Consider the following 13,339-nt stretch of genomic DNA (forward strand, 5'->3'; position numbering starts at 1 on the left):
AGATAATGAGTCACGAAATAAATAAAAATGACCAAAATTCATCATCTAGAACTACCGCCATCTATTTTTTTCTCACAAAAATCATTCCTTCTCCTGAAAGTACATCACGAACAAAAAACATTGTGGACCCTCCACTCCACAATCTCACGTCCCACAGTTTAACCCATATGAGGTCCAAGAATTTAACCCATGATCAAATCGGCTCCCTTTGGTACCCCAAGTTGCCTACACTACACTTCAACTTCAAGCTCTCACTCTTTAGAGAGAGAGAGAGTTTAGTCTATAATGATGGGCCACGAAGCCACACGGGACAAAAGATGCTTATCTTCAAGACCAAATCGCCTCCATCCTCACATCAATAATTAAATTAAATAAATTAATTAAAAAACCGGCTCCATCCCAACTTTAAACAGCTCCTTGACACCGTGGCATTTCCAGTTTCCACATAGGTTATATTCTCGGGAACTCCCATTAACTCCACCCCATTTACTCTTCTACCCCTACTCACCCCCAAATTTACTCTTCCTCTCTCACAACCGCCTTTACCAAACGAGGCCATTTTTGTCATCCAACCAAAACCCCCACGTTCCAAACCAAAAAAAGCCACCCCCCAAAATCCCCAAAATACCCCTCCAAAACTACTCCCAATATAAACATCCAAAGGCCAGTATAGTAATTTAAACATAGGCAACTCCTGTCGGACCCATTAATAATTAATAAATAAATAAATAAAAAATAAAAGAACGTTATAGTCATCATCACAAAAGGTTGGCTCAAAAAAAAGAGTGAAAAAAAAAGTGTTTGGATTTGGAGAGACGTTATCGGATTTGAAATCCACAATTCGCCGGAATTTGGGATTTCCGTTCACGTCCGCCCGTACCCTAGGGTTACTGTTATTAGTTATTACACTCTCTCCCACCACACCAAAACAATTAAGAAAGTGAGAGAGAAAGAGAGAGAGAGTCAGTTATAGATAGATAGAGAGAGAGAGAGAGAGAAAAAAGAAATTGAGTGTTGGTTTCGCTACGACGTCGTTTTCAAGACTTGGAATTCAAAAAAAGAACGGTGATCTAGTTCGTTTCTGTTTCAATTAGGGTTTCGTTTTTTTTTGTTGTTGTTGTTGTTGAAGTTTGATATGAGGATCTGTAATTCGGGGAATTGGTGAGGGTTTAATAGTGGAAAGAATTTGCTACCGTGATGTTTACGCCACAGAAGAAGGCGTGGTCGGGTTGGTCTTCTCTCACGCCCCGGAAGTCTGTTCTCGGGTCGGGTCAGAATCCGAATTCTGTTGACGCTGGGAAAGGAAAGACTGTTGCTTTTGTCGAAACGACGCCGAATTTGGAGAATGGGGGAAATATCTTGGTTGACGCTGCCGGAGACCCTGAATTATTGGCCGAGAAGGTTTCCAAGCTTGAAATTGAGGTTTGTGGAGGTTCAATTTTTTTCTCGGTGTTTTTGTGCTTGTGCTTGTGCTATTTTTGGTGGGTTTTTGTTGCTTTTAACTTTTTTGCTTAATTGGGTTTTCAAAAAAAACAAAAAAAAAAAACTTTTGCTTAATTGGGTGTTTATGGAATTTGGATTGTTGTTATTATGATTTGAGTCTTTTTAAGTTATATTTTAGTACAAAAAGACAGTTTCTTTATCAAGGTCTTGTTGAGTTAAAACTGTTTTTAACGGTTATACTGTGATTTATCAGTGTGTGTGGTAGTTGTTTGTGACCGAGATTGCCCAATTTATGAAAATTTTTACCCTTTTAGGTCCCAAGTATGTTATCTTGTTTCTGTGTTTATGGTTTTTTGTGTGTGCGCGCAAAGGCTGTACAGTAAGAATGTGGGCTTGAAAGGTAGGGAAAAGTGAAGTCTTGGGGCCAAATAGGAGGAGTGACAGTTACACAGTGAGAGAATAGAAAAAAGTAGGAAATGGGTATTGTTCTTTGCCTTTAGCCCTTAGCCCTTTACATGGTTAACTTGTGTGAAGCTTACTGTCGAGAGTAAACAGAAGAGTCTCGCAATTTGAACTTGATGTTAAATGTAACTGGTTGGAAATAAAATAAAAAGTTTTGAAATTAAAAATTGCATTTTTGCTTCAAGGTCTTGATTAAGCAATATTTATGGGTTTTTTGATGAGCCTGTCCCTGTTGTATTATGTGATAGAGGCATTACCATTTATTAGCCTTGTTTGTGCTGTGCAACCAATTCTTTTGTATTCTCTGTATCATGGGTCCTAAAGTGTGTAATTACCACATATTCTATATGGTCTTTGAAGCAAAAAAAATTATGAGTTATTTTCGATGTTAAAAAAAAAAAAAAATTATGAGCTCACAATCTGGATGACTGAAGATTTGGACTTATAATCCACTGTTCTCTTAAAGTCGTTAATGCTACTGTAGTTTATGGTGTTGCTGGGTTCGCCAATACTGGTTGGGTTTAAGATGATCCAGAACTGGTAAATGCTGCACTGTTCAAAAATGAAAGCTTTGAAACTGAAAATAAATTTTACATGAAATTTGGAATTAATGAACTTTTTTTTTAAAAAACAATGAAAGAAAAAGAATACAGCTATTTTTGTGTGTGTGTGTGTGTGTATTGATCATAACACTGGCGTAGTTGAAGAAATAACTTCTTGGCTTCTTGCATAGTAAAGTAAGCGTGTCCGATATGATCTACTTTTTAATGAATGTGTCCTATAGATCTACTGCATTGGCTAAGCACACCTTTGTACTGTATCTATGTTATTGCCATCATATTAATACCTGGATATTATGTAGGATATATGATTTGCCTCATATGGTGGTGTATTAGGTACTCACATTAGGAATTTGAACAATAGCCACATCAGAACGCTTTTATGACTTTTTTGTGGCCAAGCTTTTTTTATTTTTATTTTTTGGGTTCACAGTTAGTACCCATTTGGGAGGGTGGTTAAAAACTGTGCTTCTTTATAATACGGCTTTATAAAGTACAACTTCTTTTAAATACCCCATTTTAAGTAGTACATCATTTATTGCTCCAAAAATTACACTGTACCAAACGTGCGCTTGACCAAAAAGTTGAAGATTATGTGAAGTTGGTGTTTTAATTCTACATCTGGAGCTTCTGCATCTACCCTCTAAACTGTCTGGACACCCTATTTATAAACATATTTAGGCTGGTAGGTGGTCAAGAGATGTTTTGAACCAAACAATTTTTTTGCCAGTTGCACTCTCACCCTCTCACTCCTCCTTCTCTTCCTGTTCTTACATAAAGCTTTGCTGTTTTAGGGTACAGTATCAAATATTCACTACATTGTCAGCAATTCTTGTGAATACATTTGGGCTCCCTCAAAGTTTGTGATGATTCACAGAGCCACTGTACTTTTGTTGGGATTAAAGCGTATTTGAGTTGATTGTTAGCAATCCATATTCATTACCAAATACCATTATGGCCTTCCTAATCACTTGCCTATTAATGATTATGTCACTGTAGTTTTTTTAATTGTTTTATTTTGCAAATTATCAGTTATATTGTCTTTAACGTTTCATTTGTTACAATAAATATAATGCTTTACTCTTACGTTATTTATTTATTTATTTTTGATGTTTTGGACAGCTTTTTGAATACCAGTATAATATGGGGCTTCTCTTGATTGAGAAAAAGGATTGGACTTCTAAGTATGAAGAACTTAGGCAAGCCTTGGCAGAAGCAAAAGATGCCCTTAAACAAGAGCAATCTTCCCATTTAATTGCAATATCTGAAGTTGAGAGTCGAGAAGAAAATTTGAGAAAGGCCTTAGGGGTGGAGAAGGAGTGTGTGCTTGATGTATGTTCTTTTTTTTTCTCCCTCTAATAGATAAATTTCTTATCATTGCTACCTATCAATATCATCACTAAATAACTGGAATTTTTTTTTTCTTCAAGAGATGCCATATTGCTACCTATCAATATGGATTACTACTCACCTCCCCTCTTCATACGTAAAAATCCAATCCCCAAATATTTTCTTCAGGTCTTTATAAGGATATTCTGCTTTTTATTTCTCTCTCTCTTGTTAAATCTGTTCATTACTAAAAGAAAATATTTAAAAACAAGAAGCATCTCATTTGGTTTGTCTTGCTCCTGTTTTGTGAAACAATAAGCATTTTCTGTTACATTTTATACTCATAGTTTTAATGGTATAAGCATGAATAGTTTATTTTTTATCCAGCCATATCATCACTTAGCAGATAGTTTTATGCTAAAAATACATTTTTAATTCTTTAAATATAATTTCTTGTTGACAAAGCAATATGTATCCTGAACCCAGCTTGTTATCTAAAATGCTAAGTTTAAAGCTCAGAGGTTGTTGGTCATGATGCAATTAAATTTTATTAGCTAGAAAACAAAATACAAAGTGATGTTTCCTAATGTTTGGAGATTTTTTTTCCCAGCTGGAGAAGGCTTTGCGTGACATGCGTTCAGAAAATGCTGAAATCAAGTTCACTGCTGATTCTAAGTTGGCTGAAGCAAGTGCTTTAGTCACTAGCATTGAGGAGAAATCTTTTGAGGTAGAGGCAAAGTTGCGTGCTGCTGATGCTAAGCTTGCTGAGGTGAGCAGAAAAAGTTCAGAAATTGAGAGAAAATCACAGGATTTGGAGGCTCGAGAAGCTGTACTTCGAAGGGATCGCTTATCCTTCATCTCTGAGTATGCTTTATGCTTTTGACCTTTGCTTGTTCTTGGATCTATTGGCTCTTGAGTGGGTTTTCAGTTTGTTCTAACTTAATTAAGTCATTTCCTCTTTTTGGCAGGCGAGAAGGTTATGACTCTACTTTTTCTAAGCAAAGAGAGGACTTGCGAGAATGGGAAAGAAAGTTGCAAGAGGGAGAGGATAGGTTAGCTAAGGGTCAAAGAATCCTTAACCAAAGAGAGGAGAGGGCAAATGAGAATGATAGGATTTTCAAGCAGAAAGAAAAGGACCTTGAAGAGGCACAAAAGAAGATTGAAGCAACTAACATCAGTTTGCAAAAGAAAGAAGAAGATATAAGCAGTAGGCTTGCAAATCTTACTTTAAAAGAGAAGGCAAGTATTTCACCATGCCGAGCCATTGTTAAAATTTTAATTGATTTATGTATTAACATGTCAGTTTACTTTGGGCAGGAATTTGATGTTGTGAGATTAAACTTAGAGACGAAAGAGAAAGAGTTACTTGCATTAGAAGAAAAGCTCAATGCTAGAGAAAGGGTGAGTTCTTGTACCTTATTCTTTTAATAGAAGATTCTTTTGAGAAAGATTTCTCATGTTTAGTGTATTTATTACGTTGGTCATCTTCATTTGGCATTTAATTAGCGGGTGTCTTGTTATTTGCATGCTCTATCTAGTTTGTGTTTGCACCAGTATAATCTGTAGTTTTGGGGTGAAACTGGTCCGGTAATTGGAGAAAGTATGCTATATCAAGGAGGTGCCTTTACTCTTGTTTTGTTTAAAGGAAATTCTTTGAGGTGATACATTTTTTTTGTTGGGGGAGATGGGGGGAGTTTTTTTTTTCCCTAGTTCTAGATATATTTCTTCTCTTTTCTTTTCTTTTTTCCCTGACCCTGATTTCTTTGTTTTAATGCACTTATTACAAGGAAAAACTTTTAAATAATAGGTCTGCAGCATCAGGAAAATAGTCTACCAAACATTATACTTTTGCTACACCAAATTGGAATTTTATTGCAATCATTCAAAATTGTGCCCCTGATATTTTTATTTTGGTTTGTTTTGTGCAACATCCACAGACTGAGATTCAAAAGCTTCTTGATGAACATAATGCTATTCTAGATGCAAAGAAGAGTGAATTTGATTTGGAAATCGATCAAAAGAGAAAATCTGTGGATGATGATCTGAAAAACAAGGTTGTTGAAGTGGAGAAGAGGGAGGCTGAAATTAATCACATGGAGCAGAAAGTAGCAAAGAGAGAGCAGACTTTAGAAAAGAGATGGGAGAAGCTTAGGGAGAAAGAGAAGGATCATGAATTAAAATTGAAAGATCTGAAGGAAAGGGAAAAGTCCTTGAGGTCTGAGGAAAAGAATTTAGAGAATGAGAAGAAGCAAATGCTTTCTGATAAAGAAGATTTGCTTAGTCTTAAGGATGAAGTTGAGAAGATAAGGGCTCACAATGATGAAGAGCTATTGAAGATAGCTGAAGAGAAGGATCAGCTTAAAGTAAGTGAAGAAGAGAGGCTGGAATTTGTTCGTTTGCAGTCAGAATTAAAACAGGAAATAGAAAACTGCCGGCTTCAGAAAGAACTTATTCTTAAGGAAGCTGAAGATCTGAAGTTACAAAAGGAGAGTTTTGAGAGAGAGTGGGAAGAACTGGATGAGAAAAGAGCTGAGATTGAGAAAGATCTGAAAAAATTGACTGATCAGAAGGAAGAAATGGAAAAACTGAAACACTCTGAAGAAGAAAAGCTAAAAAATGAGAAGTTGGCAACACAGGAGTACATACAAAGGGAGCTAGAAGATCTTAAATTTTCCAAAGAATCTTTTACAGCTCAAATGGAGCATGATAAGTTAGCAATTGCTGAAAAAGCTGATAGTGATAGAAGCCAAATGCTTCATGATTTTGAGTTGCGAAAAAGAGAACTTGAGACTGATTTGCAGAACCAGTTAGAGTACAAGGAAAAAGATTTGCGTGAGAGGGAGAGGTTATTTCAGGAAGAAAGAGAAAGAGAATTAGAAAATATTAATTACTTAAGAGAAGTAGCTAGAAGAGAAATGGAAGGAATAAAGCTTCAAAGAGCTAAAATAGAAAAAGAAAGACAAGAAGCTGATGAAAATAGAAAGCATCTTGAAAGGCATCAAGTGGAAATGAGAAAAGACATCGATGTGCTTGATAACCTCAGGAGGAAGTTGAAAGACCAGCGGGACCAATTTGTTAACGAGAGACGACGCTTCATTTCATTTGTTGAAAAACTCAAGGGTTGCGAGAACTGTGCTCAAATTATCTCTGAGTATGAGCTTTCTGATCTGCAGTCTTTAGCTGAAATTGAGAATGAAGATGTTATTCCTCTGTCAAGACTCGATGATATTCACGCCAATGAAGGTGGTCATGGAAATGTTGCTGCTTCTGAGAATCAAAACAGTGAGATATCTCCTGTTGGAGTTGGCTTAAGATCTCCAGTTTCTGGTGGAACCATATCTTGGCTACGCAAATGCACCACCAAGATTTTCAAATTTTCCCCGATCAAGAATATTGAGTCTACTGCTGTTCAAAATTTGGAGGCACATTTGTCTTGCCAGAACGTTGATATGGAAGAACCTTCCAAGAGAGTATCTAGCACTGAAAATCAGGCAGAGATATCTCTTGGTGTTGCAACTGATTCTTTTGATGTCCAGAGAATCCAATCTGACAACAGCATCAGAGAGATAGAAGTCAGCCAAGATCCATCAGCTGATGATCAAAGCAACATCAACAGTAAGGCACCTGAAGTTGCTGATGATTCCCAGCCATCTGATTTGAATGGTGATCAGCACAAACCTCGCAGAAGAGGGAGGCCTAGAGTTTATAGGACGCGCTCTGTGAAGGCAGTTGTCAAAGATGCAAAGGCTATACTTGGGGAAGCTTTAGAAGAAAATGAGAAAGATTATCCAAATGGGAATGCTGAGGATTCTGCCTATGATAATGCTGAAAGTCGTGATGATTCTAGTCTAGGTGGTCAAAGACTACCAAGAAATGGACGGAAGCGGAACCATGCTCAAACATCTCAAAACATGGGTAGTGAGCATGATGGTGATGATAGTGAAGGACGTTCTGATAGTATTGTGGCAGGCCAACGCAGGACAAGGCGGCAGAAAATTACTACAGCTGTGCTAGCTCCTGGTGAAAAACGATATAATCTTCGGAGACCCAAAACGTAAGTTCCTACATCCATGACTTAAGTAATGGTAATAACTTGCTTTAAGAAAGAGAAGAAAGGGGGGGGGGGGGGCATGTGCCATGCCATGCATAGTTAGACATATTTTCCCAAAGGAAAAAAACTTTGTTCAGTTGAAGGTGGTGTAAATTAATAAATTATTTTTAGACTGCTGAATATTGGTTATTGAACTCACAACTAGATAATAATTTTGAGAGGAGTGCTACGTTTACAACATTTTGACAATACTTTCACAACAAATCATAGGTGGAAGTTGTTATTGGTCCTAATTTAAATCCACAACTTAAATAACTTTTTTGTTCACCCATAACAGCCAATGACAATTTGCCATTTAAGATTTGTTGTAAAAATGTTGTGGACATAACATTTCTCTAATTTTGAAAACTGTTGTCTATTTCCATCCCAAAAAAGGAAGAAGGGAGGGATGCTCTTTTTTGTGGGATTATTTGGTGTTGTAGCCCATCTAGGCTCTTGGAGGCTGCGTATTCAAAGTTTTGGAAGTTAAGCGGGGGGAATTAAAGATGAGAGTTTTTAATTTTAGAGACATAACCCAAAAAAGGAAGAAAAAATATATTACAATTAATTGATGTAGGAAGATGCCTTGTTCATCTGTGGCATGTCAAGCAACTAACTACCGACTTTACCATAATGCCTTTCAGTAAAGCTACTGTCACAGCTGCCAGAGCCATGCCTGAACTTAGCAAAGAAAACAAGGAAGAGACAGATGTTGTTAGAGCAACAGGTGAGACAATTCTTCACTCCAAAGCTGCTCCTGCACTTTCGACTGGAGCTGCAAGTGAGAATGGTGGAAGCTCTCACTTTTTGCGGGTAAGGGAATTATAAAGAATTTGGGTTTCTTCTATATCCCATTTGATTTGTTGTAATACTGTATCTGCACATATGTGTGCGATCTTGTTTTTGGTCCTTTTTTCTCCTTGTTCAAATCAATTTCTTTGTAGAATTCCATTTTTTTATTGAAAATTTAGGGTTTTATTTTGATTTCTACTAGGACTTAAAATAACATAAATTTCAAAGCTAAAGTTTAAAAGCTTTTCTCTCCCTCTGTATGTGTGTGTTTCTGATTTTCGGAGAATGTAAGAATTATTTAATGAAGATTAAAGAATATACATTTCTTAATGATTTTAATTTGTGATGTGCATGTTTTTGCTGTTTTATTTGACTAAGCTGTTACTATTTTGCCAAAGTACAACTGTTATAGCCATCCTTGTTTTAACTGATTATGGAACACTCATTCGAGCAGTCCTCCAGTTGCTGATGGCTCCTGAAATTTTTCTGAACTGATTTCTCTGACTTGATGTTTATAAATTTTGTGACAGTCCAAGAGAGCTGCAGACTCTCAGGTTGGCATTGCCGATATTACAAGCAATTTGGTTGAGAACACGATCATGAGTGAAGAGGTGAATGAGACTCCAGAAGAGTACGGTGATGTAGATGAGTACAGGTCCCATGGTGAAGATGCTAATGTGGATGGGGAAGATGAAGAGGATGAAGAAGGGTCTGAACATCCTGGTGAAGTCTCAATAGGAAAGAAGCTCTGGACATTCTTCACAACATAATGATGCTCAATGCTGTTTGCCATATAGTGGTCGCTTTGGATGGCCTCTACTGCATCTACCTTTTTAGATATGCTGGTAGGAGTTTCCTGATGTGTAGTAGTGTGAATTAACAATTCAAATGTAGTTAGAAGCCCTGGAAGTATTCAGAAGTATTCAGGTCAGGGAATGAGTTTTTCTCTGCCCTCTTTGATTTTTATTTTTAGGATTAAGAGTATGGGGGTTGTTTTATTTTTTTAATGATAAACCTAGATATTTTGATTAGTAGTAACCCAGTGCAGATTTAACACTGGACTCTCAGCTGCCACCCTTACCAATTGTTTGTATCAAATGCTTTGTATCTCTTCATTTAGCTCTGGAATGATTGTTTGAACCCAGTGGTCTCAACTCTCTCTCTCATATGCGTGTGCTTGGTCTTGTGTTAAAAAGGTGCTTTTGCTATGTATGTTGTTGAGGCTTGATGGAAGGCAAGATAATCAAGCAATGTATGTAGGTTAAATGAGTAGTGAGTTGCCCCAGGGATATGAATTTTGATCAGCATCATACTTCTAGTACTCAAGGGTTGACCACAATTGCTGCCTTGAGAAGTTTGCTAACAAGTTTTACTATGTAAATTCATGGGCCGTATTCTCACCTGATCATTTTTTAAATCCATTAATGCAATTACTTTTTATTTTTTTATTTTTTATTCAAGAATCTGTTAATTAAAAGGGTCATTCTATACTGCATTTATTTTTGTAAATTTACCTTCTTAGTTAAGATACTTAATCTTAACTTTCCATCTATTATTATAAAACTATATTAACATTTAGGCTAAAAATGCCAATCACACTATTTAAGTTTGATTGAAATTCATTTCAGCTATTTAACTTTATCTTTGTTCAATTGAGTCATCTAAGTTTCAAATTTATTTAATTTAGTCATTCTGTTTAATTTCTTTAAAAAAATGCCTTTAAAAAAAATATTTTTCTCAAATGGAAAAAAATCTAAAATAAATATTTTATAGATATTTTATGTGATTTTTTTTATTATTATTAGTTAATTGCAAACTTGACAATTGTGGGGGGTGAAAAATAGATTAGATAACTAAGGTTTGTTTTAATCCAGTTATTGTTCGTTCACACAATTAATTTTTAGAGATAGGATGCAAGATCAACCTTTAAGTATCCGTTATGTAACGAGATGAAAGTCATACCACAAACCATATGTGAAGAGGTAACATTCAATTGGAAATAGCTTGAAAATTGGCTAAGTGTTCGCCCTCGGGTTCAGTTTGAGGAAGAAGGTACAATTGGAGGAAGAAGCACTTGGATGATCCAAGTGCTTCTTGGCTTTATATAACTTAGCAAGAATGCATCTGAATCTTATATTTGGAGGATTGTGATTAGACTTTCTTGATACTTGTCCCATCAAGACCTTGCTAGAAAGTTTTTACACCAGAACATGAGTTGTGAGGAATATTGTTTATGGCCATTTCCTCATTAATGTGACCAGTTAAGTGGTTGCAGTGCATTTAATGCGGAGGGGATGACTGTCTTGTCTTTCATTTTTCTTCTCTTCCTTGTTCAATACCAAGTTACCTTTGTCCCCTTGGGTTTGCACCATGCTCCCTTCATTCCTGATTTCAGCCTTCTGAGGTTAAGTAGGAGCTCTCGGCATCTTCATCAACGGCAACATCTCGAACTCCTTATTAGTTAAATAAGTCCTCTTTGTGAAGTTTTCCTCCTTAGAAATGCCCTTATTTTCTGTATTAACGGCTTTCGATTCTCGTCCCCCTGCAACGATAATTTTTTAATGGAATTGGATAAAATGCCGGAATGGAATAAATTTGAAACTTAGGAAAATTCAATTAAACAAAAGTAAAGTTAAAGAACTGAAATGAATTTTAGACAAATTAAAAAATTGTAATTTGCATTTTAGATTATTTGACATTTAACGCTCTGTTTATTTTGATGTAAAATATTTTCAGGAAAATATTTTTCCATTTTACGGTGTTTATTTTGTAGTAAAATATTTAGATAAAAATAAAATATTTTCGGTCAATTAAATCAACCCAGGCAAATTTGTGTAAAATATTTTACACTTAAATTTTTGGTAAAATATTTTACGTTTGCTCTCCTCCCTCTTACCCGATTCTTCAACATCCTCAGTCTTTAGTCCCTCTCAATTTTTGCTCTCCCTCTCCCACGACTACTATCCCTTCTTACTCTGAAGTTCTCCGTCCTCTCTCTTCTTTTCTTTTCAGCAGTCCATTGGGACTCCTACTGGTGAGTGGTGAGGCAGTCAACGTTGATCTCTCTGGCAGTCCATTTCTTTCAGGCCGCATCTCTCAGATTTGGATAGGTGGGTCGTCGGTAGTGGGTTTGGTTTTGGGTTTTGGTGGCTGGGTATGGCGTTGCTGGGTTTAGTTTTGAGTTTGTTAGGTGGGTTCCGGTGTTGGGTTTTGGCGGCTGGGTATGGCGTTGCTGGGTTTAGTTTTGAGTTTGGTGGCTGGGTACGGTGTTGGGTGATCGATGGTTCATCGGTTCAATGGTGGTGCGTTGGGGGTGGGTTCTAGTGTTGATGGTGGCCGATTGGGGTGGGTGTATCATTGATCTTGGATTTTTTTTCTTCTTCTCATTGTTGTGGTGGTGTGGGTGGCTATTGCGGTGATTTGAAGCGTTGGGTTTTGGTGGCAGTAGCAATGATGGCTTTTTTTCATTATCCTTCTTCCTAATCTGGAATCTGGATTTGGTACTGTTGGTGGTGGTTTGTGCTTACATCCGGTGTTGGTCTATGCTTGCATCAAGTGGTGGTTTGTGGTGGCTGATTTGTACTTGGATTTTCAAGAGTTTAGGACAATCCAAACACTTGAAAATGTTTTACCTAAAATATTTTACAAACGGAGCGTTAAGATTAAATAACTTATTTCCTATAAAAAAAATGGCCTAGTTTATTTGGACTCCACTTCATACCCTATCCCAGCTCAGGAATACTGAGCGAAAGCTCCATAAAACTAAAGTCTAAAGAGACATCAACGTTCTAACATCGAAGTTCACAGGTATGTAGAGAGGAAAAAGTGAAACTGATATAATAAGTCTTGGAATCATGTTCTTTTAAGGGTATGTTCACTTTTTGTCCAAATAATACTATAATAGCGTACGTAAGGTTTTTATTTATTTATTTATTTTATAATTTTTTTAACGGGGTTTGGTTTCTTGAAAGAGAGCACTAGGAGCACTTCAAGAACGTACAGTTTAGAAATGATAGCTCTTTGCCCATGCCAAGCCAAGGCCAACACCAAGACTAAATCTTCACAGACACTTCTAACATTACTCTTCTTTTAGAGAGAGTTTCAATCTATAGTGTCCGCTCTTGATAACCTTTAAAGACACTTCAGACAATAATTTAACCATTTTTTGTTCAATAACTTAGGATACAATATTCTTCAAAACTGTAACATAATTTGTTATGATAGATACATAATAAAGTGGTATTAATGGTAAATCATGTAAAAAAATATTATTCTATTTATAATAAATCTTATCAACAATTATGAAAAACACTTGTGAGTTCTATATGCCTTGAGACAGAAGTTTTATGAAACTATCTCATTAGATATCTCCTCGTGATATGAAGGAAGAAAGAAATAATTAATTTGAATATAGGTATTTTTGTTGAATCACATTCATAAAATTGTACACATACCCCTATACAAGTGCGAAAATAGTTAATTGGATAGAACTCTAACAACTTGTTCGGGTAAAGGCGATTAGTGGGAAATGGAGGATTAGGATTTAATTAATTGAAAAAGTTTACCACTGACCTTGTTTGGATTTTTTTTAAGGAGGGGAGGGAGATGAGGGGGTTTGGACTTTGGAGGGGAGTAGAGAAGAGGTGTTCCACTTGTATAAAAA

At 36.3% G+C, this 13,339-nt stretch overlaps 1 protein-coding gene across 1 annotated transcript; it reads left to right on the forward strand.

Annotated features, from left to right (window-relative positions):
- Nucleotides 1–766: 766 nt before the first annotated feature.
- Nucleotides 767–9,830, forward strand: LOC115975836 (protein CROWDED NUCLEI 1). Its single transcript, XM_031096850.1, has 8 exons — nt 767–1,422; nt 3,588–3,797; nt 4,405–4,658; nt 4,763–5,033; nt 5,112–5,195; nt 5,732–7,848; nt 8,529–8,697; nt 9,207–9,830. Exons 1-8 carry the CDS (start codon nt 1,198–1,200, stop codon nt 9,444–9,446), a joined length of 3,570 nt encoding a protein of 1,189 aa, XP_030952710.1. The 5' UTR covers nt 767–1,197; the 3' UTR covers nt 9,447–9,830.
- The last annotated feature ends 3,509 nt before the right edge of the window (nt 9,831–13,339 follow it).

Source organism: Quercus lobata, chromosome 2 (genome assembly GCF_001633185.2).
Source record: "Quercus lobata isolate SW786 chromosome 2, ValleyOak3.0 Primary Assembly, whole genome shotgun sequence".
Classification (NCBI taxonomy): Eukaryota; Viridiplantae; Streptophyta; class Magnoliopsida; order Fagales; family Fagaceae; genus Quercus; species Quercus lobata.